The sequence below is a fragment of the Lutra lutra genome, chromosome 13 (assembly GCF_902655055.1).
Source record: "Lutra lutra chromosome 13, mLutLut1.2, whole genome shotgun sequence".
Lineage (NCBI taxonomy): Eukaryota > Metazoa > Chordata > Mammalia > Carnivora > Mustelidae > Lutra > Lutra lutra.
The window spans coordinates 6,329,047-6,356,243 of NC_062290.1; the positions used below are offsets into that span (position 1 = coordinate 6,329,047).

A 27,197-nucleotide genomic window follows, 5' to 3' on the forward strand; every position below is an offset into this window, starting at 1 on the left:
ATTCCAAACACTTAAATTTTGTGAAATGATAACTACCACAGCAATAGCTAAGACTCAGCACATCACACAATGCCGTTTCTTTTTTATTGTGAGAACATTTAAGACCTAGTCTCTTAGCAACTTTCAAATATATCATACAGTATTAGTAATTTTAAGTGTCTATAATTGTCACCAATATTATCTATTTTAAAGTGTTTTCACTTTTCATAAAGATAACAAATTATCTTTATGAAAAGTGAAAACCACTTTTATATACCCACTTTTATATATATAAATATATATAAATTATATATATTTTATATAATATATAATATAAATATATTATATATTATATATAATATATAATATAAATATATTATATATTTTATATTACATATAATAATATGTAGATATATATTTATATAATATATATTATATATATCTTATATATATATAAAACCACTTTTATATATAACCACTTTTAATACCATTTATGTTTAAATTACTTTAAGATTTGAAATTTATTCTTGTCTTTATAGATTTTGTACATGGGCTCACTCTATAAATGCCTTTTGGACTCAGGAAGTATAAAAAATGTGATATTTTATGTCTCATTTATGCAGTCAGAGAGTATACTATTTTTTGTTTTTTGTTTTTTAGATTTTTATTTATTTATTTGACAGAGAGAGAGAGAGAGAGATCACAAGTAGGCAGAGAGGCAGGCAGAGAGAGAGGGGGAAGCAGACTCCCTACTGAGCAGAGAGCCTGAATTGGGGCGTGATCCCAGGACACTGGGATCATGACCTGAGCTGAAAGCAGAGGCTTAACCCAGTGAGCCACCCAGGTGCCCCGAGAGTATACTGTTTAAAGCAAGATTAACTTGTATAGGTTAATAGACAACAGTTGTATTGTGAATTTTTAAAAATGAGAAATTGATTATTATGTCACTGACTCATGAATATATTAAAATATGAATATATTAAAATCAGGGCATAAAATACCATTTACTCTCATTCCATGCCTTTGAATTACTGGGCCTCAAAATACCTAAACCATTGTTGGTACAGCACCTATTATTATTATTATTATTATTATTATTAATGTAGATGGGATGTTACGGCAGTCTTAAGCTTAGCAATTAATGAACAACTCCAGCAATTTTTCTAAGTGTTAAAATCTCATTTTTTCCCTTTTAGGCTTCCTAACCAGGTTTGAATTAATACAGCTAGTACCTCCAGGTAATGTGCCAGTAAATATATTTCTAAAGTTGCTTATTTTATTTTGAAAGGACTTTGGCATGACGGAATGGATTGGTATTTACAAGTTGTGCTTTCTAGAACACTCCCTTTTTTCCCCCACTGGTCTGTTGAATTCTGTCCATTCCTGGAAAAATAACTTTATGGGTTTGGTGGCAGTAAACGTGAGCAGGCATTTGACTTTCTGTTTTTTCATAACTTTATCTAATTATCATCAAATAATAAAATCTTGGCTCAGTCTCTTTCCAGTTGTTGCCTTTGGCTTTGTTCTAATTTATGGGGCACGTGTGGGTCTGTAATACCCAAAGCTGGCTTCTGTGTTAAATGCTAGAACAGGGTTGGCAAACTATAGGCCCCAGGCCAAATCCGGCCTGCAGTTTGTTTTGTATGAGTCATGAGCTAAATGTCTGTGTTTTTAAAAATTGAGATTCATATACTCTATGTTTAGTTCATATACTACAAATTTCACTTTTGTCAAGTGTATAATTCAGTTGCTTTAGTATCTTCACAGAGTTGTACAACAGTCACCACTATCTTATTCCAGAGAGAAATGTGTAGTTCTTAGTAGTGCCTCTCCATTCCCTCTTCCCACAGCCCTGGCCGTGACTAATCTACTTTCTCTGTCAATTGGCCTGTTCTGGACATTTAATGTCAGTGGACTCAGACAATCTGTGGCCTTTTGTGTACCCCCTTTCACTTTGCATGTTCTCAAGGTGCAACCATGATGTGGCATGGATCATTACTTCATTCCTTTTTAGGGCTGCATGATGTGCTCATAGTTTACGGATATATCAAAGTTTGCTTATGCTGTTGCTGGTTGGTGGACATACAGGTTGTTTCCACTGTTTGAATATTATGAATAACACTGCTCTCAACATGCATGTACAAGTGGTCGTGTGAGTACATGTTTTCAGTTCTCTTGGGTGTATACGTAGGAGCAGATTTTTGTGTTATATGGTACCTCTATGTTTAATTTAAAAAAAATTATTTATTAGAGAGAGAGCGAGCGAGAGAGAGCACATATATACATGCAAGCAGGGGGAGGGAGAGGGACAAGCAGATTCCATGCTGAGTTCCGAGCCTGACGCAAGGCTCGATCCCATGACCCTGAGATCGTGACCTGAGCCAAATCAAGAGTTGGATGCTGGGCACCTGGGTGGCTCAGTCTCTGGGCGTCTGCCTTCGGTTCCGGTCCCAGGGTCCTGGGATCAAGCCCCACATCGGGCTCCCTTCTCAGTGGGAGGCATGCTTCTCCTTCTCCCACTCCCCCTGCTTGTGTTCCCTCTCTCACTGTCTGTCTCTCCCTGTCAGATAAATAAATAAAATCTTTGAAAAAAAAAAAAAAGTTGGATGCTTCACTGACTGACCACCCTAGGCGCCCCTCTGTGTTTAACTTTTTAAGGAACTGCCAAACTGTCTTCAGTTCTTACGTTTTTGAGTGGTTGGAAAAAACTTTTTAAGTATTTCATGATGTGAAAATTATATAAAATTCAGATTTTGTTGCCCATAAAGTTTTATGGGAACACAGCCATACTCATTTGTTTAAATATTGTCTGTGGCTGCTTTTTTTATTTTAATGCTGGAGTTGAGTAGTTATGACCATATGGTCTGCAAACCTTAAAATATTTAACTGTCTGGCCCTTTACAGAAAAAATGCTTGCTAGAATCATGGGACTTTAGGAGGAAACTTTCCTGTTGTACCTTTGCTTTGTGTGTCTATTTTTTTTTAAAAGGATTTATTTATTATGTGAGAGAGAGAACACAAGGATGGAGGAAGGGCAGAGGGAGAGGAGAGGGAGAAGCAGACTCCCCTCAAGCAGGGGAGCCTGATGCAGAGGCTTGATCCCAGGACCCTGGGATCATGACCTGAGCCAAAGTCAGATGCTTAACCAACTGAGCCACCCAGGCATCCCTACCTGGTGATTTTAGTGTGTGTGTGTGTGTGTGTGTGTGTGTGTGTGTGTGTGTGTGTGAGAGAGAGAGAGAGAGAGGGAGGGAGGGAATATTTAAAACTCAAACATTTCTTTTTTTTTTTTTAGATTTTTATTTATTTATTTGACAGAGAGAGATTACAAGTAGGCAGGTAGGCAGAGAGGTAGGCAGAGAGAGAGGGAAGCAGGTTCCCCGCTGAGCAGAGAGCCCAATGTGGGACTCGATCCCAGTACCCCGAGATCATGACCTGAGCCGAAGGCAGCGGCTTAACCCACTGAGCCACCCAGGCGCCCTAAAACTCAACCATTTCTAATTCCTTTTTGATCTTTACTGTTACAGGTTTTTGCCTTTTCTCCTCCCAAAGTGAAAATATCTTTATAGTTTTTACTTGCTGCAAAAAGCATTCCCAAATGATGAGAAAACCTTTATAATTTGGTGAGCCTGTTTCTTGCTATATCTCTGTGGACAGAACAACACCTAGATAAAGAATTTCTACATAATAGTGTCACTTACACTTTCTTCTCTTTTTGGCCTCCCCATGATAGAAGACTGTTGCACTGGCATTTCTAAAAGCATAGATGAACATCATTATTTTTTTTTTAAAGATTTTATTTATTTATTTGACAGAGAGAGATCACAAGTAGGTAGACAGGCAGGCGGAGAGAGAGAGGAGAAAGCAGGCTCCCTGCCAAGCAGAGAGGCCGATGCGGGACTCGATCCCAGGACCCTGAGATCATGACCTGAGCCGAAGGCAGAGGCTCAACCCACTTAGCCACCCAGGCGCCCCGAACATCATTATTTTTAATGACAATAAAGAATTTCATTAATTTACTTACATGTTATTGTAAGTCCATGAACAATAGAGACATAGTATTTGGGGTTTTGCTGTGGTTTCTCATTCTCAATAGCTATGGGTTTTTCCATTGTAGTATAATATCCTTTTTATTTTTTAAGATTATTTATTTATTTATTTGACAGTGAGATAAATCACAAGTAGGCAGAGAGGCAGGCGGGGGGTGGTAAGCAGGTTCCCAGCTGAGCAGAGAGCCCAATGTGGGGCTCCATCCCAGGACCCTGGGATCATGACCTTGAGCTGAAGGCAGAGGCTTTAACCCACTGAGCCACCCAGGTGCCCTTTTGTAGTATAATTATCCTTAAATTGATACTGTTAAACATTTAGGTTTTGTCTTTTACGTATTTATAAAAAATCATTTTTTTTCTCTTGGTATGTTTGTAAAGAATAGAACTACAGTATAGTCTTCCCGTATCTGGGCTTCTGCTCCCATGGTTCCAGTTACCTATGGCAACAACCATGGTTGAGAAGCAGAGGACCCTCCTCCTGACATTATCAGGAGGTCAGTAGTAGCTTAACAACTGAGTCACTCACCTCACCTCTTCTCATCAGGTAGGCCTTTTATCAAATCACATCATCATGGGAAGGGTGATCTTGCACAGACCAAATTCACATGACTGTTATTACGGTATATTGTTATAATTTTTCTATTTTCTTAGTAGTTATAATTGTTAATCTCTTACTAAGCCTAACTTATGAGTTAAACTTCATCATAGGTAGATATGCCTAGGGAAAAACGTAGTGTATATAGGACTGAGGACTTTTGCTGTTTCAGGCATCCACTGGGGGCCTTGGAACAGAATCCACTGTGGGCAAGGGGGGCCAACTGTACTAGACTGAACATCTGTAGCTTGTCACCTGGGAGTAAGCTGATCGCCAGCAAGTTTCCGTTATTACTGTATTCAGTAGTTTGTGGGATGCCCCTTGCCCGTAAGCCTAGCTGCTGCTGGATATTATGTGAATTTATTGTGTTTGCAAAGTAAATAATTTCTTCAAAATATATTTTACTATATGTGCTGGCCCCTTCTTTTTAGATATGTGATTTAGATTTGTGACAACCTAAAATTTAAAATTTACTTCTTAAAAGTTTCCATTTTCCCATGATTTGTTTCTTGCTTTTCTTCTGTGTAACATGACTTTCATTTCATCCTTTGATTCCTTGTGGAGTGATGTCTGGATGTTAACGTTGCACTTTGGTATACATTCCTGGGGTATTTTTATCGAAGTTTTAATAAGTTATGCATAATGCATATGTATGTCTCCTGTTCTGTTGTATTCTTTTGATATTTTATTTTATTTTTTCAAAATTTATTTATTTACTTATTTGACAGACAGATTTACAAGTAGGTGGAGAGGCAGGTGGAGAGGAGGAGGAAGCAGGTTCCCTGCTGAGCAGAGAGCCCGATGCGGGGCCCGATCCCAGGACCCTGAGATCATGACATGAGTCAAAGGCAGAGGCTTTAACCCACTGAGCCACCCAGGCCCTCCTTGATTATTTATTGTTTGAATCTTTTGTTTTCTTAAGAAAGTGTGAGAGAAGGAAAGTGAGTCTCACAGCTCCACAAGCTAAAGCAGATGTAGCCTTGGAGGCCGTTTGAGGATCGTAGTTTTGCCCTGTTGGGGCTCTCCCCAGAGCAAGACACAGTCCCTGATTAGTCGTGGGTCCCAGAAGTCTATAGCTCTTTCTTCTGCCTCTTGGCTCTTTGGCAGAAGCAGGCCCTGAAAACAGGAACCCCACCCTGTGTGGATCTAAGGATAGGCAGTCTCGTAATGTCAGGGCTTTCTTAGGGAGAACAGAGGGAAGATCAGAGAGGCTTTCTACCTGCTTTTCAGAAACTCTTACTGAATATTTTTCAGTGATAGGCTAAAATCAGGGTATTCAATTTTTTTCCATTTTTTTTCTTTTTTGACCTAATTTTATATTCAAGCATCTATCAATGCAAACTGGCAAGTTATATTTCAGTATTAATGAAGTAGAAGCAGGTCCATTTTGGTCTTTTTAAATTCTATAAGAAGCTTTAAAAAATAACCCAATATCTAGGGCGCCTGGGTGGCTCAATCAGTTAAGCATCTGGCCTTTGGCTCACGTCATGATCTCAGGGTCCTCAGCTCGAGCCCCACATCGGGTTTCCTGCTTGGTGGGAAATCTCCTTCTCCATCTCCCTCTGCCCCTTCCCCTGCTTGTCCTTTCTCTCTCTCTGTCAAATAAATAAATAAAATATTAAAAAAATGTAACCCAATACCTAAATACTACTACTGTAAAAATTTAACTAACAAAAAGTTTATAAAATAGTTAAAAGCCACATTCATCAACAACCTCTGACAATAATTACTACTAATAATTTGTTGTGTTGCTTTTTAGATGTTTTCAGATATATGTATACGTAATGCATTTAGTGTATTCAAGGAAATCTAAAATACATTTATACATACTCACATGTATACGTGAACATACTCTATATATTTAGTATTTAATATATGTATGTTTAGTATACATACTGATTGAATGTACAATAGCCTGCACCTTGCTTTTTAAAACTTAATGTATCTTAGATTACCATATGACCAGAAATATCTGTGAGAAGGTTGCAGGAGTAGTTCAAGGCAATGATGATTGACTGGAGAACCTTGAGGCTGGGTGCATGCAGACGGGTTATAACTCAGAAGCTACTCAGATGTGAAATGGAGGCCATATGGTACTTACTTTCCTTTTGTCTACAGTCCTTGTATTGCGAATTGTAATTTTTAATAGCATTAAATTAAAACTGATAAAAATAATTTCACTTGGCTTCAGATGCATTACAGATTGGTCTGTTGACTGGTCCAACATCTGTGTATTAAGATGTGCTCAGAACATGCCCCATGCTGGGCTGCTGGTATCATGCCCGTGGCTCCAGGAAGAACGGTGGTAAGGGAGCCCTTTTGGCTCTCCTTTTGTTCTTGATGCTGGATAATTAAGCAAAAATGATTTGTCTCATGTAGGCTGCACTGTGGGGTCCCAGGACCACATTTAAGTTCACGTGGACCCATCCTTCATGTGGCTGAAATCTTTTGCTTTTCATTTTGCTGCAGATTTTATTTTATTTTATTTTTTACAGATTTTATTTATTTGACAGAGAGAGAGAGATCACAAATAGGCAGAGAGGCAGGCAGAGAGAGGGGGGAAGCAGGCTCCCCGCTGTAAGATCCCCTCCCCCTGAGATCATGACCTGAGCCGAAGGCAGAGGCTTTAACCCACTGAGCCACCCAGGCGCCCTTGTTTTTTTTTTTTTTTTTTTTTTTTCCCCAAAGGTTTTATTTATTTATTTGACAGAGAGAGACACAGCAAGAGAGGGAACACAAGCAGGGTCGGGGTCGGGGAGTGGGAGAGGGAGAAGCAGTCTTCCTGCTGAGCATGGAGCCCAATACTGGGCTCCATCCCAAGGTCCTGGGATCATGACCTGAGCCAAAGGCAGACAATTAGCGACTTAACGACTCAGGTGCCCCTATTTTATTGTTTGATGTTCATTTGCACCGCTTTCCGAAACACATAGAGTCAAAAGACACATTATGACCATTATGTTAATGACACGAGTACCTCAGATTTGCATATAGCTTTACTGCTAAAGAGGTCCCATGATTTGGCTTAGAAGCCATGAAGGACCCCCCCGCCCACCACCACATTCATGTTTACAAAAGCTGAGAAAAAGCCAGCAGACACGGGGGGGGCAGCAGTGTAATCCTGTTTGCCTGGGAGCTTGGGGCTTTCTTCTTACCCATGTGTTCCTCTGGGAGAAATCACGGAGGCTCCGCCCAGCTGTAAAATGCTATTTCAGTGGGCGCCCGTTCCTTCTATCAGACTTCGTTTTATCCTTCGTAGGGGTGTTCACAAGGCATCCCCAACAAAAGAGCTCCTCCTGCCTCAGTTAATATGGGTCTGATTTCCTACTCTGCTGCGTGGTGTCCTACGTGCCTCCTGCTCACAGAGCCGGTCTCCTCCTCTGTACAGAAGGTGTCACATGAGATGGGCAAGCTGTAACTTCTGATATGCTCTGCAGAGGCTAGATTTTCAAAACAGCATGGTTATGAAAATGACCGTTTTTCTTGAAGACTCATTTGTTTTCCATTTTTGGGGGACAAGTTTCTCACTGAAGGCGTTGATGATGTCTGGGTCTGAGTCTACAAGAACACCGATTTCTGCCAGACATTTCCCTTGGCCTAGGGGGATCGCTGAGCGGGTGTCTTTGCTTATGATGCATGGCCGAGGCTCCTGCTGCCGTGTCCCCCCTTGCCATGCCAGCCTTTGCACACTGGGTGGCAGTTTGGACTCCAGAACATGACCAAAGCAGAGGGAGAGAGAGAGAACTGAGACACATAGCCTTTTACTTCTCTTCTCCAATTTCAGTCTCTCTGTTCCTGTGATTCCAAGACAGGAGATGAGCCTCCTAGTCTCCGACCTCTTTATTTTTATTTTGATTCTTGCTAAATCCACGAATCGTGATTTAGTAGTTGTCATGTTGAATGCAGTGACGAGAGCTGGCTGAAAACCTATGGAAGGAGAAAGGAGAAGGCCAGCGTGGAGAGCATCTCACCGCGCATGTCGGGGTTTATCTGAGCAGGAGCATGGGATCGAAAACACGTGATGACCAGAGAGCAGGGTGGCGCTGGGCCTCTGCTCGGCTGGCGGCATGGAGCGGTCCTGATGGCGGCAGGCAGGCGATGGCAGGTGGTGTTGTCGGCACTTTCTAAATGTCATGTGCCCTCACAGTAGCCCCGGGGGCAGGGACTATTACGACTTTTATGTTTTCCTGAACAGGAAGCTGAAACTAGGAGCTTATGTAATTTGCTCCTGGTCACAGAGCTGGTAGATGGTGGGGCAGGGATTTGAACCCGCTCTGTCTGAGCCAAGAAACAGTTCTTTTTTTTTTTTTTTTTAAGATTTTATTTATTTGATAGAGATCACAAGTAGGCAGAGAGAGAGAGGAAGGGAAGCAGGCTTCCCGCTGGGCAGAGAGCCCAATGCGGGGCTCGATCCCAGGACCCTGAGATCATGACTCTAGCCGAAGGCAGAGGCTTTAACCCACTGAGCCACCCAGGCGCCCCCCCAAGAAACAATTCTTAACCACCGTGCCACAGGCTTTAGTAGAAAGAAAGCTGTGTTTCATTGCTAGTGATGGGCGAGGAGACAGTCACATCACTGCCTGTTTTCAGGTTGCACTTACGAGGTCTCTGACTGGAGGAAGTCTCTGGCCAGAGAGGTGGGACATCATGCCCATCACCAAAAGAGCACTGTCAAAGGAGCACTGATGAAAAGGAGGCTGGGATAAAGCGGGAGATTCACCTTAGAACTGCCCCCCACCTTCCTCTTTATCATCTGTGTACAACGTATATTCATTCGTGTAACTGTTTACCAGTTGTGGACCGTGAGCTCCGGCAGGGCAGGAATTGTACCCATGTGTTCCCGGCTATACACCCAGGATCTAGAACTCCCAGCACACAGTAGGTCCTCAGTGCATATTTCTGGAACTTATGAATGAAAAGAGATTGAAAAACTGGACAGGAAGTGGTTGGGAAATGAATGAAGGGTGGGAGTTGAAAAGGTTTTAGAGGACTTTCAGTCTGTCTCCTCCTCTTCCGATGGTGGAAGCTGAGTCTCAACGACTTTTGCTAACTGAGCACCTAATGTAAGCAGAGCCTTAAGTTCTTTCATGTCATCTGCTTGGGGGCAGCTCCAGGAGGCTGCCCGACGCGCCTCTTTTCTGACCACCTGAAGTGCAGTTGTACAAGCTCCCTCTTGAGGGGTGCCTGGGTGTCTCAGTCGGTTGAGCAACGGACTCTTGGTTTTGACTCAGGTTGTGGTCTCGAGGTCCTGGGATCAAGCCCCATGTTGAGCCCCATGTCTGGCTCCGTGCTCAGTGGGAGTTGCTCTCTCTCTAAATAAATAGATTAAAAAAGAAATCTTTAAAATGTCCATCTTTGGGGTACCTGGGTGGCTCAGTGGGTTAAGCCTCTGCCTACAGCTCAGGTCATGATCCCAGGGTCCTGGGATCGAGTCCTGCATCGGGCTCTCTGCTCAGCGGGGAGCCTGCTTCTCTGTGCCTCTCTCTCTCTCTGTCTACCTCTCTTCCTCCTTGTGATCTCTGTCAAATAAATAAATAAAACCTTAAAAATTTTTTTTTAGAAGTTAATCTTTAATGACCTCTGCAGGGGCCTATGAGAGATGCTGGCAGAATAGCCCCTTCTGGGTGAGGTGGTCTTGGCTGGGCTGCGTGCTGGTAACCGGCCCACACTCACAGCCCTCCAGGGGAAGGCCCTGCCAGGCATGCGGTAATGAATGTAACGGTCCCAGCACTGACAGGAGATCACAAACACGGGTGTGATGCCAGTCTTGGTTCGTGCTACCTGTCGGGCAGAAAGTGAAATAGGGTGATGTGGTGGGGAGTGCCAGGCTTCTTTAGGTTGGGGTCCCGCCTGTCTGATGAGATGACATTTCAACTGAGGTCCCTCATCGGGGAGGAGGGTGCCGGCCGTGCAGAGATCTGGGGAAGGAACGTGACAGGAGAACTCGGGCGAGCTTGGTGTGTCTGAAGGACAGCAGGAAGGGCAGCAGGGCGGAGTCTTGAAGGCCAGGGTGAGATGCTTTGGTTTTATTCTAGCAGGATGGGGAGCCCATTGGAAGGTTGTAAGAAGATGGAAAGGTACAATGAGATGTATTTATAACATGGCAGTATATGGAGGAGAGTCTGATAGCGGGACAGCGGAAGCAGGGAGGCCAGCTCAGAGGCGTTGGCCATGGTCCGGGAGGCAGGTGGTGGGGCTGGGACCCGGCTGGTGGCTGTAAGGGTGGAGAGAGGACACAGACTTTAGATTTATATTGGAGATGGAGTCTACAGGACTAGCTAATGGGTTCACGTGAGGAGTGAGTGAAATTAAGGGTAAATCCTAGATTTTTGGCTCAGGCTTGTGGTACTCGTTCTGATGGGAGGATAAGGAAGAGCTTACTTGTGGGAAAAACTCAAGAGTTCAGTTTTGACCTGTTACCTTGGAGACATGAGACGTTTAAGGTGAAACTTGAAAGATGAATGGGATCTCACTGAAAATGGGAAAGAAGAAAGGACATTCTGGAAGGAGCAGCGTGGGGTGAGGGAGTCCGTACGTAGTGGAGGAGGGAAAGACAGCTCGTCAGTCCGTGTGGCTGGTGCACATCTGAGACAAGACGAGAGGAGTGGAAAGATGATTTCCTGATGAAAGAGATAATGCGTTCTTTTTGCCCTTTGATCCTTATTAGAGCCCAAGCGTTTGTGCTGAGCAGAATAAGTAGGAAGACATTACTCTGTCACGTTTGACAATGTCAGCTGTTCGTCCCACTGATGTGCCAGAAATACACCCCATCAGAGTTCTCAGAATCAAATGGCAGTCACCAAACGGCTAAGCCGTCTCACTGACTCTGGTTTCTTTTTTAGCGGTACTCTGTGCAGGGCCCACTCTCGGTCTGATCCTTTCGTGGAGCACCTGCTGTGTAGACAAGGAGGGTTCCGCCAGTAGTCGCCCTTCAGTGCGGTGACTCTCAGCCCTCCTAGACCTGAGATCTTCTTTCGGGGAACTCGTGGTCTGTGGCATCCCTTTGCTGTCCTGAGATACTATTCATGGTTAATATAACCAGCTCACACACATCACGGCAAACGGTATAATATCTCAGTTGCAGCAAAGGAGAAATAAAAGGAAAATGGTTGAAAATAAAATGCTGGTATTGATACCCAAACATTGAGTGTAAGGAGGTATTTAGACATGGCATGATTTTCAAAATGCCAGTTGCGTCTCAGTAAAGAGCTGAACACAGCCACGTACAATTGACCCTTAGTTTACATGGTAGCTGCTTTCCTGAAAATTCAGTGTATGTTAAGATCATGCAAAGCAAGTGCTCCGTGTTCATATGTAACAGTGAGGTTCCAGGCTCGGCCAATTACAAAACAGCTTCTCACCTGAAAGAATGTTATGATGTTAGAATGTTGTGCAGGAACGTCTTGAACATCGCAGGACATCTTAACATGCAAATTTTTGGAAACGTCCCTGTGGCTGGTAGCAGTCCTGCTAAGAACCACAGCTTTGGCTGTTCTATGGGCCACGGTGATGCTGGTACCTCTGTATCAGAGGACACATTGACCTCCACCCTCCCATCCCCCCAGTCTACGCTGTAACCTTTGCACGAATGGGGCATTGTCTGCCTTGTTCCTGTTCTATCCCTAGGACTTGGCAGAAGATGTGTCCTTAGAAAACATCGTTGAAGGAAAGGATGGGTGGATGCACTGATGGATGGACAGACGGATGGATGGATGAAAAGAGTTTTTTCTCTTTGTTCTGTTTAGCAGAGCAATCCTTTAGTTTTTTTCTCATTCTCTGTTATGACGTGGGAAGGCTTTTAAAAATGATCCATGAGATAAGAAGTAGTAGAAGTCTCTTCTACTCCACTTCTTGAATTACAGGTGCTTTGATCAAAATGTCTATTTTTAGCTGAGTGCCATCTGAGCTGTCACCTGTCTGAGCTTTTATTTTGTTAAACCTGGGAATGTAGATCATTTTGAGAATGTAAATCTACTTATGGCTCTTCTTCTTTCTTTCTAGTGTGGGAGGAGTTGGCCTGCTATGAAGAAAACACACGGGATTTCCTTTTCCCTGAACCCAAGCTGACACCTTCGCTCCCTAGGATGTGCCGGGAGGTGCTCATGAAGACGATCGCGGGGTTTCCAGTAAGTGGTTCACGCCCAGCCGGACTTCAGTGGGGAGAAACTCTTGGGACTTGGACATCTTATTTCTGATAGGGCTTGTTCTTGGGCAGATCATGGCATCTCAGTTGGTACTCCTAGTGGCCCCGTTTAGATGCCCCATTCAAAACCCCGATTATATTGATTCCCACTGCTGATCCGAGAGGTGTGGGTGTCTTAACCTATCAGGCCAAATCATTGCCTTGTTCATACTGTCACTTACTTTTTTTTTTTTTTTTTTTTTTTTTTTTTTTTTTTTTTTTATTTGACAGAGAGAGATCACAAGTAGACAGGGAGGCAAGCAGAGAGAGAGAGGAGGAAGCAGGCTCCCTGCTGAGCAGAGAGCCCGATGCGGGACTCGATCCCAGGACCCTGAGATCATGACCTGAGCCGAAGGCAGCGGCTTAACCCACTGAGCCACCCAGGCGCCCCCTGTCACTTACTTCTAAGGATGCTTTCCCCCCTCCTCTTAATGCAGATTAACGGAAAGACTTGATGTTTCTGTAGTGATAATGGAAGCAAATAGAGTCGTGAGAGTAATAATGCTGCCTCTCATTTCTTTTGAGCTTTTGAGTTTTCCTCTGGTATGTTTTTTGTTTTTGTTTTTTTAAAGATTTTATTTATTTATTTGACAGAGATCACAAGTAGGCAGAGAGGCAGGCGAGGAGGGGGGTGGAAGCAGGCTCCCTGCCGAGCAGAGAGCCCGATGTGGAGCTCGATCCCAGGACCCTGGGATGACAACCTGAGTTGAAGGCAGAGGCTTTAACCCACTGAGCCACCCAGGCGCCCCTCCTCTGGTATGTTATTTTCCTTGTGATATCTCTCCTGTCAGCCAAGGCAGATTCAGAGTCTCCACTTAATGGAAGGGAAAGGGACAGAGGCTAACAGTGAGACTATGGAAGGATCTTGAACGACACAGCAGTTACTCCCATGGCAGTCTGTTTACCTGAACCCAAACTCGGCATATTCATTTTGATGGTATCTCTGGTGGTTTCTAACCCCACAGCAGCTCTGACAGTTTCCTCAACCTTTATGTTACTCAGAGGGCCTCTGTTGGAAGGGCCATAGCTTTATGAATTTAAAAAGCCTATTTAATACTCACCCCTGCTCTTACTCCCCCATGAATCGCTGTAGTTATAATCTCATAAAATGTCATTGCCTCCTGTTTTGTTGAGAGTACGGTGTAGAATACGTAACACGAAGGACCCTTGTTTCTGTGATGTTTATGGTGACAGAACTTCTAATATTTCAAGCAGCAAGCATTCATCCAAAGTTGTCCTCCTCCGAACTGCTAATGAGCATAACTTTTTTTTTATTTTTATTTTTTTAAAAGATTTTATTTATTTATTTGACAGAGATCACAAGTAGGCAGAGAGGCAGGCAGAGAGAAAGAGAGAGGAAGGCAAGCAGGCTCCCGGCTGAGCAGAGAGCCCGACGTGGGGCTCGATCCCAGGACCTTGGGATCATGACCCGAGACGAAGGCAGAGGCTTTAACCCACTGAGCCACCCAGGCGCCTCTGAGCATAACTTTTAAACCCTCCATAATCATGATGGTTTGGTGAAGATCACAGACACCATTTTTTCCCCTCAGAGATACTCTCTTTGTCTGTCACTTATATCCATGGTACTTGTGAGAATGCTTGCCTTTGTTATTTAGAGCTATTGGTATACTGCTCTCCCGAAGCTGAAAGGATAAAAACCGGTGCCCATCACATGGGGGTTACTCTTCATATTAACTGTGGTTTGCCTGAGTTTTCTATTAAGTCAAAGCCATTCTGCAAACACGGGGCTGGTATCCAGCTGGGTATCAAGACGAGGAGAAACACATGATCTTATCTTCTCCCAAATGTCATCTCTGTTTAACTTTGTGAGCACAAGTAGGAAGAAGAACATATAGGAAGTTGTGTTTAGTTACTCATAAACACGGGTAATCATCAGAGAAAGGGCTTGAAAACTGCTGGGAAAGATCCTCATGCATTAGGGATAAAGTATCAGTAAGGTTAATGAAACTATGTTTAAAACAATTTGGAAAAAGATAGAGGAGCTTAGTTTTTCTCGAATGTTCTAGAAGGCAAAACAAAACCGGTTGGCATAGTTTTAATGAAGGCTGACCTTTGCTGAGTGATCACTTGATGCCAGGAACCGTGCTGAGTTTGATACATGACTGACCTTGTTCAGTCCTCCTTAACCCTGCGAGGTGGCTGCCATTCTTTTCCGGTTTTGGGGCTGGGGAAGCTGGCACGGGGAGTTTAATGTGCTCAAAGCCTCCCAGAGAGGGTTATCGTGCTGGCCTGTCGGACTTCAAAGTCTGCACGCTTGGTCGCAGCGAGAGGCTGATTCTCATTTCTGTCAGCCCAGTGTCCACTTTCTCTTCATTAATATTGTAGAACGTGAGTGTGGATTCTGTGTGCTGGTCAGGCAATTCATTCATTTGTTTTCTCTTATTATTTCATTAAAAATTAGACTTATTTCCTCCATAGAAGTGTGACTTTTTCTTTGTATTTCCACATTTCATTTTATTTCACTTGATACCTTGACAGCTTTTTCTCCTTCCTTTCCTTGGCAAGGTCAAGAATTTTTTTTGTTTTGCTTTGTTTGGGCTTTTTGCATAATTTGATTTTTTGGTAAACTGAGCTTTTTGACCAACATGGGGCTTGAACTCACGACCCCAAGATCAAGAGTCGCATGCTCTACCGACTGAGCCAGCCAGGAGCCCCAAGAATTTTCTTTTCTTTTCTTTTCTTTTTTTAAGATTTTATTTATTTGACACAGAGAGATATCACAAGTAGGCAGAGAGGCAGGCAGAGAGAGAGGGGGAAGCAGGCTCCCTGCCAAGCAGAGAGCCTGATCAGGGCTTGATCCCAGGACCCTGGGATCATGACCTGAGCCAAAGGCAGAGGCTTTAACCCACTGAGCTACCCAGGTGCCCCAAGAATTTTCTTTTTTAATATAATATGTTTCCTTGTTAGGTGAAGACTGACTTTGTAAAGTAAGCAGAAAGAACATTATTTCTTAATTATTAACTTGTAGCTAATCATTTCATTTTTCCTTTGGTGTTGGAATTCTTGAAAAATTGTACTGTGAAATCTGTTTGTTGACCTAACCATTATCACCTTCCTCCCGTTGCTAAGGAAACTGGACAAGAGAGAACCTGTAAATTTCAGCTCTAAACTATTAAGCTAAAATCAGTACTGCTGTGAAAAAGGAAGTACATTCCTCCTTATTGTCTGTAAGTCATTGTCAGGGGTCGAGGTTCTAGGAGGTGAACAGGAATGTGTTACAGGGTGTGGACTCCTGGCAGGTAGGGCACCCTCTTCCTCCTCTCCAGGCGACATGGAGCAGGGGCCTGAAGGCCAGCTAGACAGCCACAGGTGCAGAAGTTAAGGCTGGACCCCGACTGCCTGGGTTCAGTCCCAGTTTTGTTGCTCAGTGACTGTGACTTTGGGTAAATTACTTAGTCTCTGTGTACCTTAGTTTCCTCACCTATAAAATGGGCTGATATTAGTCCTTCCCCCATCGGGTTAAATGAGGGTTAAATCTATGTGTAGGGTTTCGCATGCTATCTGGAAGTACGGGCAAGTACATAATGTGAGCGGTTACAGTTTGTCATACTGTCATTCAGGGGTTAACACGGCCTCTCCGCGAGGCGATGAGACAGCGGCACAAGTCGGTGCCTCAGGTGGTGACTTGTTCAGGGTCGGACAGTCCCTTACCCCAGCCACTGGTCTGTTCTTCATCAGGGGACTAGAAGTTTTGCCTTCTTTGGAAGGTCATGTAAATGGAATCATAGTCTACAACCCTTTGAGACTGGCTTCTTTCACTTTGAAAAATGCCATCGTGAGCCGTCCATGTGATGGCGTGTGTCAGTAGTCTGTTCTTCATTACCACTGACCGTGTGTCTGTGTGCGTCTGTGTGCGCCTGCGTGCATCTGTGTCCGTCTGTGTGCACGTGTGTGTATGTGTGCGTCTGTGTCCGTCTGTGTGCATCTGTGTGCGCATGTGTATGTCTGTGTGCATCTTTGCATGTCTTTGTATGTCTGTGTGTGCCTGCGTGCGTCTGTGTCCGTCTGTGTGCATCTGTGTGTGCGTGTGTATGTCTGTGTGCATCTTTGCGTGTCTGTGTATGTCTGTGTGTGCCTGCGTGCGTCTGTGTCCGTCTGTGTGCATCTGTGTGCGCGTGTGTATGTCTGTGTGCATCTTTGCGTGTCTGTGTATGTCTGTGTGTGCCTGCGTGCGTCTGTGTCCGTCTGTGTGCATCTGTGTGCGCGTGTGTATGTCTGTGTGCATCTTTGCGTGTCTGTGTATGTCTGTGTGTGCCTGCGTGCGTCTGTGTCCGTCTGTGTGCATCTGTGTGTGCGTATGTCTGTGTGCATCTTTGTGTGTCTGTGTATGTCTGTGTGTGCCTGCGTGCGTCTGTGTCCGTCTGTGTGCATCTGTGTGCGTGTGTGTATGTCTGTGTGCATCTTTGTGTGTCTGTGTATGTCTGTGTGTGCCTGCGTGCGTCTGTGTCCGTCTGTGTGCATCTGTGTGCGCGTGTGTATGTCTGTGTGCATCTTTGTGTGTCTGTGTATGTCTGTGTGTGCCTGTGTGTGTCTGTGTCCGTCTGTGTGCATCTGTGTGTGCGTGTGTATGTCTGTGTGCATCTTTGTGTGTCTGTGTATGTCTGTGTGTGCCTGCGTGCGTCTGTGTCCGTCTGTGTGCATCTGTGTGCGCGTGTGTATGTCTGTGTGCATCTTTGTGTGTCTGTGTATGTCTGTGTGTGCCTGTGTGTGTCTGTGTCCGTCTGTGTGCATCTGTGTGTGCGTGTGTATGTCTGTGTGCATCTTTGTGTGTCTGTGTATGTCTGTGTGTGCCTGCGTGCGTCTGTGTCCATCTGTGTGCGTGTGTGTATGTCTGTGTGCGTCTGTGTGTGTCTGTGTGTGTCTGTGTATGTCTGTGTGTGCCTGCGTGCGTCTGTGTCCGTCTGTGTGTGTCTGTGTATGTCTGTGTGCGTCTGTGTGTGTCTGTGTGTGTCTGTGTCCATCTGTGTGTGCCTGTGTGCATCTGTGTGCGCGTGCACATTATTCAATGTGGTACCGGTCAGAGACAGGAGTGCCGATCAATGAAACAAAATGGAGAGTTTGGGAATAGAGCTAATGAACATAAATATTTGGTACAATACAAAGCACGTTTTTCAAAGCAAGCAGGTGGGGAAGGAGGACCACTGGGTATCGCTCTTCCCAGATAATGTCACTCAATCCTACGGGTCAGCGCATTAAAGAGAGTAACTAACGGCAAGAACGCTAGAGCCAGAGCGCCCGGGTCCAGCGACCAGCCCGGCCGTCACCAGCGGTCAGCTGACTTAGTTACTCATCCACAGAGTCCAGATTCTGGAGCTCCACCTCGAGGGGTTGTTGGGAGGATCCGATGGGTCGTTAAACGCAGAGCACTTAGGTCAAGGCCTGGCACAGATTGAGTGTTACACAGGGCGTAGCTCTTCTCATTATGCTTATGTTTTATTTTTCAGTTTTACTGATGTATAATCAACAAATATTGTATACACTTAAGGTATACAACTTGATGTTTTGATACACAGTGTGAAATAATTGCCACATCAAGCTAATTAACTTATCCATCACTTATTACTCATTTAGCCTTTTCTTTCTTTTTTTTCTTCCCTCCCTCTTCCTTCCTTCCTTTCTTCCTCCCCCCTTTCTCCTTTTTATTTCTTTCTCCCTTTTCTTTCTTTCTTTTCTCTCTGTGTCTCTTTCTCTCTCTCTCTTTCTCCCTCCCTCCCTCCCTCCCTTCCTCCATCCTTCCTTCCTTCCTTCTTGTAGTGAGGATACATAAGATCTACCCTCATAGAAAATTTCAAATTTACAGTATAGTATTATTAACTATGGTCACCTTGCTGCACATCAGCTAGACCTCTAGAACTTAGTCATCTTGCACAACTAACTGAAACTTTGTGCCCTTGACCACCATCTCCCCATTTCCCCCATCCTCCAGCCCCTACTGGGAACAGCATTCTCCTCTCTGCTTCGATGAGTTTGACTGTTTTAGATCCCACACATAAGTCAGGCACACCATATTTGTCTCTCTGTGTCTGGCTTATTTCACTTAGTATGATGTCCTCTAGATTATTCTATGTGGTCATAAAAGTTGGGATTTCCTTCTTTTTAAAGGCTGGATAGTATTTCATCGTATGTATATATTTGTTATGCATATATTGTAGGTAATATGTGTGGATTATGCCAACCACACAAAAAAAGTAATTAAGTGCTTACATGCTTTCAAGTTAGATGATGTGGGCCAAAAATCTATTTCCAATAATTTTATTTGCTTCTTTTATGCTGTTTTATTTTTAGGGCATTGCTCCCAAAATAGAGTTTTCTACAAGGACAGCCATCAGAGAACGTGTGTTTCTGCAAAGAAACAGATTTCCTGTAAGTATAACCAAGAACCCAGTGATAGAACTGTCAGGAATTTTCTCCACAGACTTAAAGAATCTCAGCCCATCACCAAGTTTCAATGCAACTGGATGAATAGAAACCTGGAGATTTATTGCTGGGTTTGAATTTCCATATTCAAATTATTTGTTCAGCCCTATCACATTTGACCGAGTGCTTTTGACAGGTGTTCATCATAGTCTCGTTGGTGGAAGAGATGCAAAAGCTAAAATCACAAGTTTGATGTAAGGTGGCTGCTTAGCTTTCTTGTTCCTATTTCGTGACTTTTGCCCTTGATCATTTGAATAATAGCGTCCCTTCGTTCTTCTCCTGAAGCCGCAGCACAGAGCTATATTGGTGGGCTGTCTTTGGCGATCACGAAGGGCCTTGGGGCGTTCTTGAGCACTCTTCCATTTCTCTGTCATGCTGACTGCTTTCGGTGTTTCTTTTTACCTTATTGTACATAATTTTTAACCATTTAAAATATCTTCTAGAACAATGTGGAAAATGAATGAATGTACTTTGTAAAGCTTCTTCAGGGGCTTTGCTTGTCATCCCAAATGTTGCCTGGATGTCCTGGAAAATCCTTGAAAGTGTAGACTATGGGTTAAGGGCTACTGAACGCAGAGGGTCACTGATCCGTGCAAAGCCATCAGTCCTCTGGGCATCACAACTCAGGAGGTCAATGATTAATTCTGGAAGGCATTGGCTGTTTTTTATTTTAAAAAAAATTTTTTAAATTTATTTTTTAGAAAGAGAGAGCATGAGCAGGAGGGACAGAGGGAAGAGGGAGAGAGAATCCCAAGCAAATTACACTGAGCACAGAGCTGGATGTGGGGCTCGATCTCATGACCCTGAAATCACAACCAGAGCCGAAGTCAAGAGTTGGATGCTAAGTGACTGAGCCACCCCGGCGCCCCCGTGTTGGCTGCTTTTTAGTTTCTCCCTATTTACCCACTATTTTCTCTAATCTGATATGGGTGCACAGTGATTTTTATTATTTTTTTAAAAGATTATTTATTTATTTGACAGACAGAGATCACAAGTAGTCAGAAAAGCAGGCAGAGAAAGAGAGGAGGAAGCAGGCTCCCTGCTGAGTAGAGAGCCAGAAGCGGGGCTGGATCCCAGGATCCTGGGATCGTGACCTGAGCCGAAGGTAGAGACTAACTCACTGAGCCACCCAGGCACCCCACACAGTGATTTTTTTCAGTCTGTCTCTCTTTTCTACTCTGCCATTTTAATATTGTTTTGGCCTCTTAATATCGGTCTTCATTAAATCTTAACTTTTTAAAGTAGTACCTCTTATCGTTTTTTTCCTTATAACAAAAGTACTTAGTTTAGAACACCAGAAAATGCAGATAAGCAAACCAGACAAACTAAAAATTGCCTGTCATCCTTATTATGCAGACATGAGCATGACTCATTTTTTTGACTATATTCTTCTGTACACACAGACACAGACACACACACACACACATTATTTTAATGTTAAAATATTGGGATCATGCAATACTGCATATGATTTTGTATTTTTCATTTTTCACTTAATACTCCACAAACATGTTTCTAACAATCTTTTTGTTGTTGTTTAAAGATTTTATTTACTTATTTATTTGACAGAGAGAGAAAACACAGGCAGGAAGAGTGGCAGGCAGAGGGAGAAGCAGGCTGTCTGCCGAGCAAGGAGCCCAATGCAGGGCTCATTCCCAGGACCCTGGGATCATGACCTGAGCCAAAGGCAGATGCTTAATGACTAAGCCACCCCGGTGCCCCTAACATCCTTTTTTTTTTTTAAAGATTTATTTATTTTAGAGAGAGAGCACGAGGAGGGGGAGGGGCAGTAGAAGATGGAGAGAATCTCAAGCCGAATCCACCCTGTGCCTGGAGCCTGATGTGGGGGGCTCGATCTCACGACCCTGAGATCATGACCTGAGCGGAAACCAAGAATCAGATGCTTAACTGACTGAGCCACCCAGGTGCCCCATTTCTCACATCCTTAAGTATCCTTAGGCCATGCAGTTTTTCACAGCTTCATAATTGGCCGTTGTCTGGACGTACCATGATTTGGCCAATGGTTTTCTTGTTGGGTTCTTCACTGATACAGTAGTCAGAGTCTGGTCAGGAAGCAAAACCACACCTGTTCTTTTAGTAAAAAGATCTAATTATTATTATTATTTTTTAAAGGCCAAACAGGGATTAAAGGACTGAAGGACTGAGGGTAAAAGGGGACACGAAGTGACAGACATAGTATCTTGAGGAAGCGGCTTCCATCCCTAGGGCTGAGGGACGAGAGGAAGAGGTGGGGTCATTAAGCTCATAGGAGCCTGCGGGAGAGACCCCACACAGGTGGGACCAGAGCTGTGGGGAGGGGCTGCTTCCCTGGGCGCTTCCTCAGGGGTTCAGAGACGGGGCTCTGCTGAGTGGGACTCGGACCTCTTGGAGGGACAGTGCTCACTGCTGGTCCCTCTGGAGCTTGGAGGGAGGGTCCGGTGGGGCAGGCCTCAAAGCTCTGAGCAGGGGACTCTGGCCGGCTGGTGCTGGTAGATCTGAGTGGGGCGCACTGAGGCCGGGTCTGGGGTTATTGGGGCGAAAACTAAACACTGGCCCCATGTGCCTCTCTCACGGTGAAGCCCTGTGGCTGGGGTGACGCTCACGGGAGTAGAAGGCAGAACTCAGTGGGAGTCCTGGCTTCCTCTTCCCGTTTTCAGTTTCCCTCTGGCGCCCCCTAGTGGTGGAGCCTCTGCTGACTGGCGGGCCGAGCAGAAGGGTTTGCCCCTGTATCCCAAAGCTGAGTATCAGCCACGTGGGTTTGGAGCAGAGAGGAAATTGCTTACCAGTATAAATGATTTCTCATTGTTTGAATGGTTATAAGAATGTCTGTAGCTGGCGCGCCTGGGTGGCTCAGTCGGTTAAATGTCTGCCTTCAGCTCAGGTCATGATCTTACCGTCCTGGGATCAAGTCCCTCATGGGGCTCCCTGCTGAGAAGGAACATCTGCTTCTCCCTCTCCCTTTGCCCCTGCCCAGTCCTCTCTCTTTCTCAAATAAAAAAGAAAAAGAATGTAGCTATACAGATACATAGTTATTTCCTTATAATGAATTTCTTAACGTGAAACTGCTGGGCCAGAATGTATGCCTCATTCAGCCCCTCCCCCCAATAAGTCATCTGTGATGAGGGAGGGGTGTCTGATACCTTCCAACTTCCTCCTAATGCAAAAACTTTTCACTGTTTGAAATATATGATGCCAGCCTAGTAAGTGATGTTAAGCTGAGCTGAAGAAAAACTAAGGAGAGAACACCCTTAAGTTCACGTTTGGCAAATCTGAGATGTTCAGTCTTCTTCCTGAGTTAGACAAAGTTCCGTTCAATACAGTTCTATCCTGATTGAATTTTTCTTCTTTTTTCTCCCATTTTCCATTTTTATTTTTATTTTTTTAAAAGATTTTATTTATTTGACAGGCAGAGATCACAAGTAGGCAGAGAGGCAGGCAGAGAGAAGGAGGGGGAAGCAGGCTCTCTGCTGAGCAGAGAGCCTGACGAGGGGCTCGATCCCAGGATCCTGGGATCATGACCTGACCTGAAGGCAGAGGCTTTAACCACTGAGTCACCCAGGCGCCCCCCCATTTTCCATTTTTATTTTTATTTATTTTTAAAAAAAATTTTTTTTAAAGATTTTATTTATTTATTTGACAGAAATCACAAGCAGGCAGAGAGGCAGGCAGAGAGAGAGGAGGAAGCAGGCGCCCCCATTTTCCATTTTTAAAAACAGCGTTTCTTGTTTTTGTTCCAGGAAGAAAGATATAATAACTCAGGAAGGGCTTTATCTGCAACAGATGGACCCAAACTCCCCTTAAATAATACGAAGAGGAAGCCAAAGGACAGTAATCTCAACAGACTGCCCCAAAGCGTGCAAACCCGCGTTCCCTCTCCTGTGTCTGCCCGACGCTGCTTTCACGACCAGCCTGCTCAGCTGAACCTTGGAAATAACATCAGGCTCTCCGGGGGAAGCAAACCTCCATTTGTAGTGAGACACGTGAGCCTTAAATTATTTTTCAGAGTCTGGAAGGGTGAAGGTGCGAATGAGGAGAAAACCCAGGAAGGCTGGGCCATAAGAACACGTGGGTGATACTAAATAAAGGGGGAATTCTTTTTTTTTTTTGAACTGGAAACATTTTATTGTTTTTTAATTTATTACTTTTTAATGTATTTTTTATAATGTTCAATTAACCAACACATAGTACATCGTCAGTTTTTGACGTAGTGTTCAACATTTCATTAGTGGCATATAACACCCCATGCTCATCACCACACGTGCCCTCCTTGATACCCACCACCCAGTCACCCTGTCCTCCCACCTCTTCCCTTCTGTAACCTTCTGTTTGTTTCCCAGAGTCATGGTTTGTCTCCCTCTCTGATTTCTTCCCCTTCAGTTTTCCCTCCCTTCCCCTGTGATCCTCCCCACTATTCCTGATGTTCCACATATGAGTGAGTAATTGTCTTTGTCTGCTTGATTTACTTCACTTAGCATAATTGCCTCCAGTTCCATCCAAGTTGAAGCAAAAGATGGGTATTCATTCTTTCTGATGGCTGAGTAATATTCCATTGTATATATGAACCACGCCTTGATCCATTCATCTGTTCATTTTTTTTTTTAAAGATTGTATTTATTTATTTATTTATTTATTTGTCAGAGATAGAGTAAGAGAGCACACAAGCATGGAGGAGGGGCAGAGACAGAAGCAGGCTCCCCACTGAGCAGGAAGGCCAAGGTGGGACTTGATCTCAGGATCCCAGGATCATGACCTGGGCCAAAGGCAGACACTTAACTGACTGAGCTGCCCAGGTGCCCTTAAAGAGGGAATTCTTGGGGCGCCTGGGTGACTCAGTGGGTTAAAATCTCTGCCTTCGGCTCGGGTCCTGATCTTGGGCTCTCTGCTCAGTGGGGGGCCTGCCTCCCCGCCCTGCCCTGCCTGCCTCTCTGCCTACTTGTCATCTCTATCTGTCAAATAAATAAATAAAACCTTTAAAAAAAAGAGGGAATTCAAATTAAATAATAACTATGATTAGCTGAAGTTCGCTGCCTAGACTCATTGCCAGGAAAGTCATCCAAAGGGACGCCTAAGTGGCTCAGTTGGTTAATCATCTGCCTTTGGCTCAGGCCATGATCCCAGGGTCCTAGGATCGCGTCCCACCTCGGGCTCCCTGGTCAGCGGGGAACCTGATTCTCCCTCTGCTTGCTGCTCCCGTTGTCCATGCTCTCTCCCTCTCCCTCTGACAAATAAATAAATAAATCTTAAAAAAAAAAAGGAAAGTCATACAAAGATGTCTCATTCAGAGGACTTGCTCAGTACGTGTCAGTCATCCCTATTTTTAATTTTTGGAAATTATTAATAGAGTGTGATCCCTCCCTGTGACAACCTGCCGTTTTTTTGTTTTTTTTTTTTATCCAGAAGGATCAGCGGACTGGCAGGGGTAGAAGACACACATAACAAAGGCTGACGTGTGCTCTGTGGCAATAGAAAAAAGTGCTTGAGTTTTTAAAATGAGGTGGTTGTTTGTTGGCAGGACAAACGTGTCTGCAGGAAGTAGAGGCGATGGGCCTCCTCACAGCCCTCAACGCCGGCTTAGAGGTAGCCCCCAGGAAGCAGCCGGCACATGTAATCACACTAGCCTCCTGCCTTTGTGTTGCCTGGGAGAGTAATGGAAAGTAGAAAAGAATGAAAAAAAAAAAATTACCTATTGGCTCACCAGCATAAAAAGAAAGTAAAAAATTTATTCAATTGAGTACATTTCCTTTCACTTTTTACAATTCCATAAGGTTCCCCCGCCACCCCAAAGCTGTAGTTCTACTGGATATCCAGACGAGTTTCTCAATATATACATGGTTAATACGACATTTAAAAGCATCTCTTCACGTTCTTCACGTTCTGGTTAATGACTTATTCCCTGAGAGCTCTTATAACTCCGGTCACTAACTGTTGATATTATTGTCAAGTCGATAACTTGGCTTCAGATCCCTGCTGGTGATGTTTGTGCGTGAACATAAGATTCAGAGCGCAGTCAGCCACAAAGCGGGGATGTGACAGGGACGACGGCATGCGGGGCTGGTTTGTAACAGAGGTTACTTGGCTAGAAACCATAGAACAGCTGTTTTCCTCCTAGTGACTTGGGTAAAAATGGCAAAGTCTAGCAACCAGTCTTTAAACATGGCGTAATAAAACTGTGGTTGAGTTGAATTTATTAGGCAGTCTGCTTCATTCCGTTGGAAGTAGATTTTCGTGAGATACACAGTAGTCGACGCCCCTTGGGCTAAATAATCTTAAAATCTTGGTAGATTTCATAGGGAATAAAACTGGCTTAATATTTATTTTATTTAACAAATTCTCGTACAGTCTCTACTGTGTACCACGCCCTTCTCTAAATGCTTTCTCGGATTCACTCTTATGTAGCCTGATTTCCTGATCGTATGTGACATTTCTTTAAGTAGAAGCATTAAAATTTAGAGGGTCCTAATGTGAAGACTGGACATTCTAATCAATATATTTCTGAAAGTAGGGTGAAGAATAATGTTATAACTTGCCTGCTTGAAATTAAAAAAAAAAGATAGAAATAGACAAGATAAAAAAAAAATCCAGCAACTCTGTGTCGTAAATATTTGAGAGGAGTCCTTATTCCAAGTGTTTGGACTGGTTTACAGATTGTCTTGTCTGATTCAGGAACATAAGGTCACCTTCATTAAAATAACGTAGTTGCCACTATTCTTTTTTCCAAGGTTCTAGACCCTCACACGGGAAGGGAGTGTGGATGGCTGAAATACCAGCCCGTCATCATCCCTTGTCTTCAGGGAGGACCCCATCTAGGCCCACACTGCTCACTGTTTAGGACCATGAAACTCTGTCCTATTTTGAAATATTTTGAAATAAACTCCACTTGCGCTTTGCTGGGCTCGATCCTAAACCTGTGGTTAAAATATCATTGATGTCTGACTTTATGCTAACATTTAGCCCATACCTTCATGCTGAAGCAAGCTTCCCTTGTTGGGATAACATTGAACGTGCCTGGAGACTGGGATTTAATTTGTTCCCGGCCTTTTTTTACGCGAGTGGCCCACAGCTGAGGGGGAGAAGGCCACTACAGGTAACGAGGAGAAGGTAACACAAGCGATGGTGGGTTCAGATCGTATTTCTTTCCTTTCTTTCAGGTGGACAGTGCAAAGCCTTTTGGCGAGAATATTTCAGAGTATCAGTCCCGAAAGTCGAGAAGAAAACTTAAGTTTTCCAACCTGCCTTTTCCGGGGAGAAGAGGTACTCGAGCTTCTTGTTACGTCCGTACATTCCCCAGTGGGAACAAATGCATCCTCCTTCAAAATCTTCTTTTGTTCTGGGCCATCCAGAGTTTCTCTGGAAACTCGAGGCCTGATTCTCAAGTCGAGTCCAGTGGTGCAGTTGGCAGGGCGGGAGCTCCCCTGGAGCAGAGCCGGAGGAGAAGCTGTCCCTTTCCCAGTTCCCCGAGCTGTTGCAGGAGCGTGCTCCCTGTCACACCATCACCTGCGAGCTCTGCGGCAGGTGCTCCCTGGGTGGGCCGGGCACATGGGGGTCGGCTTGTCCTGGTGTGAACACCCTCAGAGACACCGCTGAGAGCTCACAGATGAGGCTTGGCATTTCTTTGGACGGGAAGGAGTGGGAGCTCGATGGAGATCAGGAGGCATAACCTCTGCTCCTTCCAGGTCAGGGAGGAGGGGAACCAACACTGCCTGAAGCAAGGTTCATTTAGGTTAAGGCAGGGAATCCCACCCATGGAGGTGTCAGGACCCTTTTGCCTTCTTAAATATTATTTATACAGGTTTTTTTGTTTTTATTTATACGGATGAGATCTATTAATAGTTTATATAGATGAGATCTATTAATATCTAGCACTTTAGAAATGGAAGCTGAGAAATTTGTAAAATACTGGAATACACAAGCACACCTTCCATTAGCCATTCTGAGTGGTGATGTCATGACGCATCAT

General features: G+C 44.1%; 1 protein-coding gene across 5 annotated transcripts in view; it reads left to right on the forward strand.

Moving 5' to 3' along the window:
- Positions 1-27,197, forward strand: part of SPATA6L (spermatogenesis associated 6 like) — a 51,941-nt gene that overhangs the window by 10,394 nt on the left and 14,350 nt on the right. For 4 of the 5 annotated variants that reach the window (XR_007122404.1, XM_047700912.1, XM_047700911.1 and 1 more), the window contains exons 4-8: positions 1,176-1,217; positions 12,622-12,746; positions 19,109-19,186; positions 22,978-23,220; positions 26,389-26,491. Coding sequence is in view for 4 of the 5 variants with exons in the window: in XM_047700912.1 (XP_047556868.1) it covers positions 1,176-1,217; positions 12,622-12,746; positions 19,109-19,186; positions 22,978-23,220; positions 26,389-26,491 (591 nt within the window). In the remaining variant the exon portion in view is untranslated. The remainder of the gene's footprint in view (positions 1-1,175; positions 1,218-12,621; positions 12,747-19,108; positions 19,187-22,977; positions 23,221-26,388; positions 26,492-27,197) is intronic. The other variant, XM_047700913.1, reaches the window with a different exon arrangement.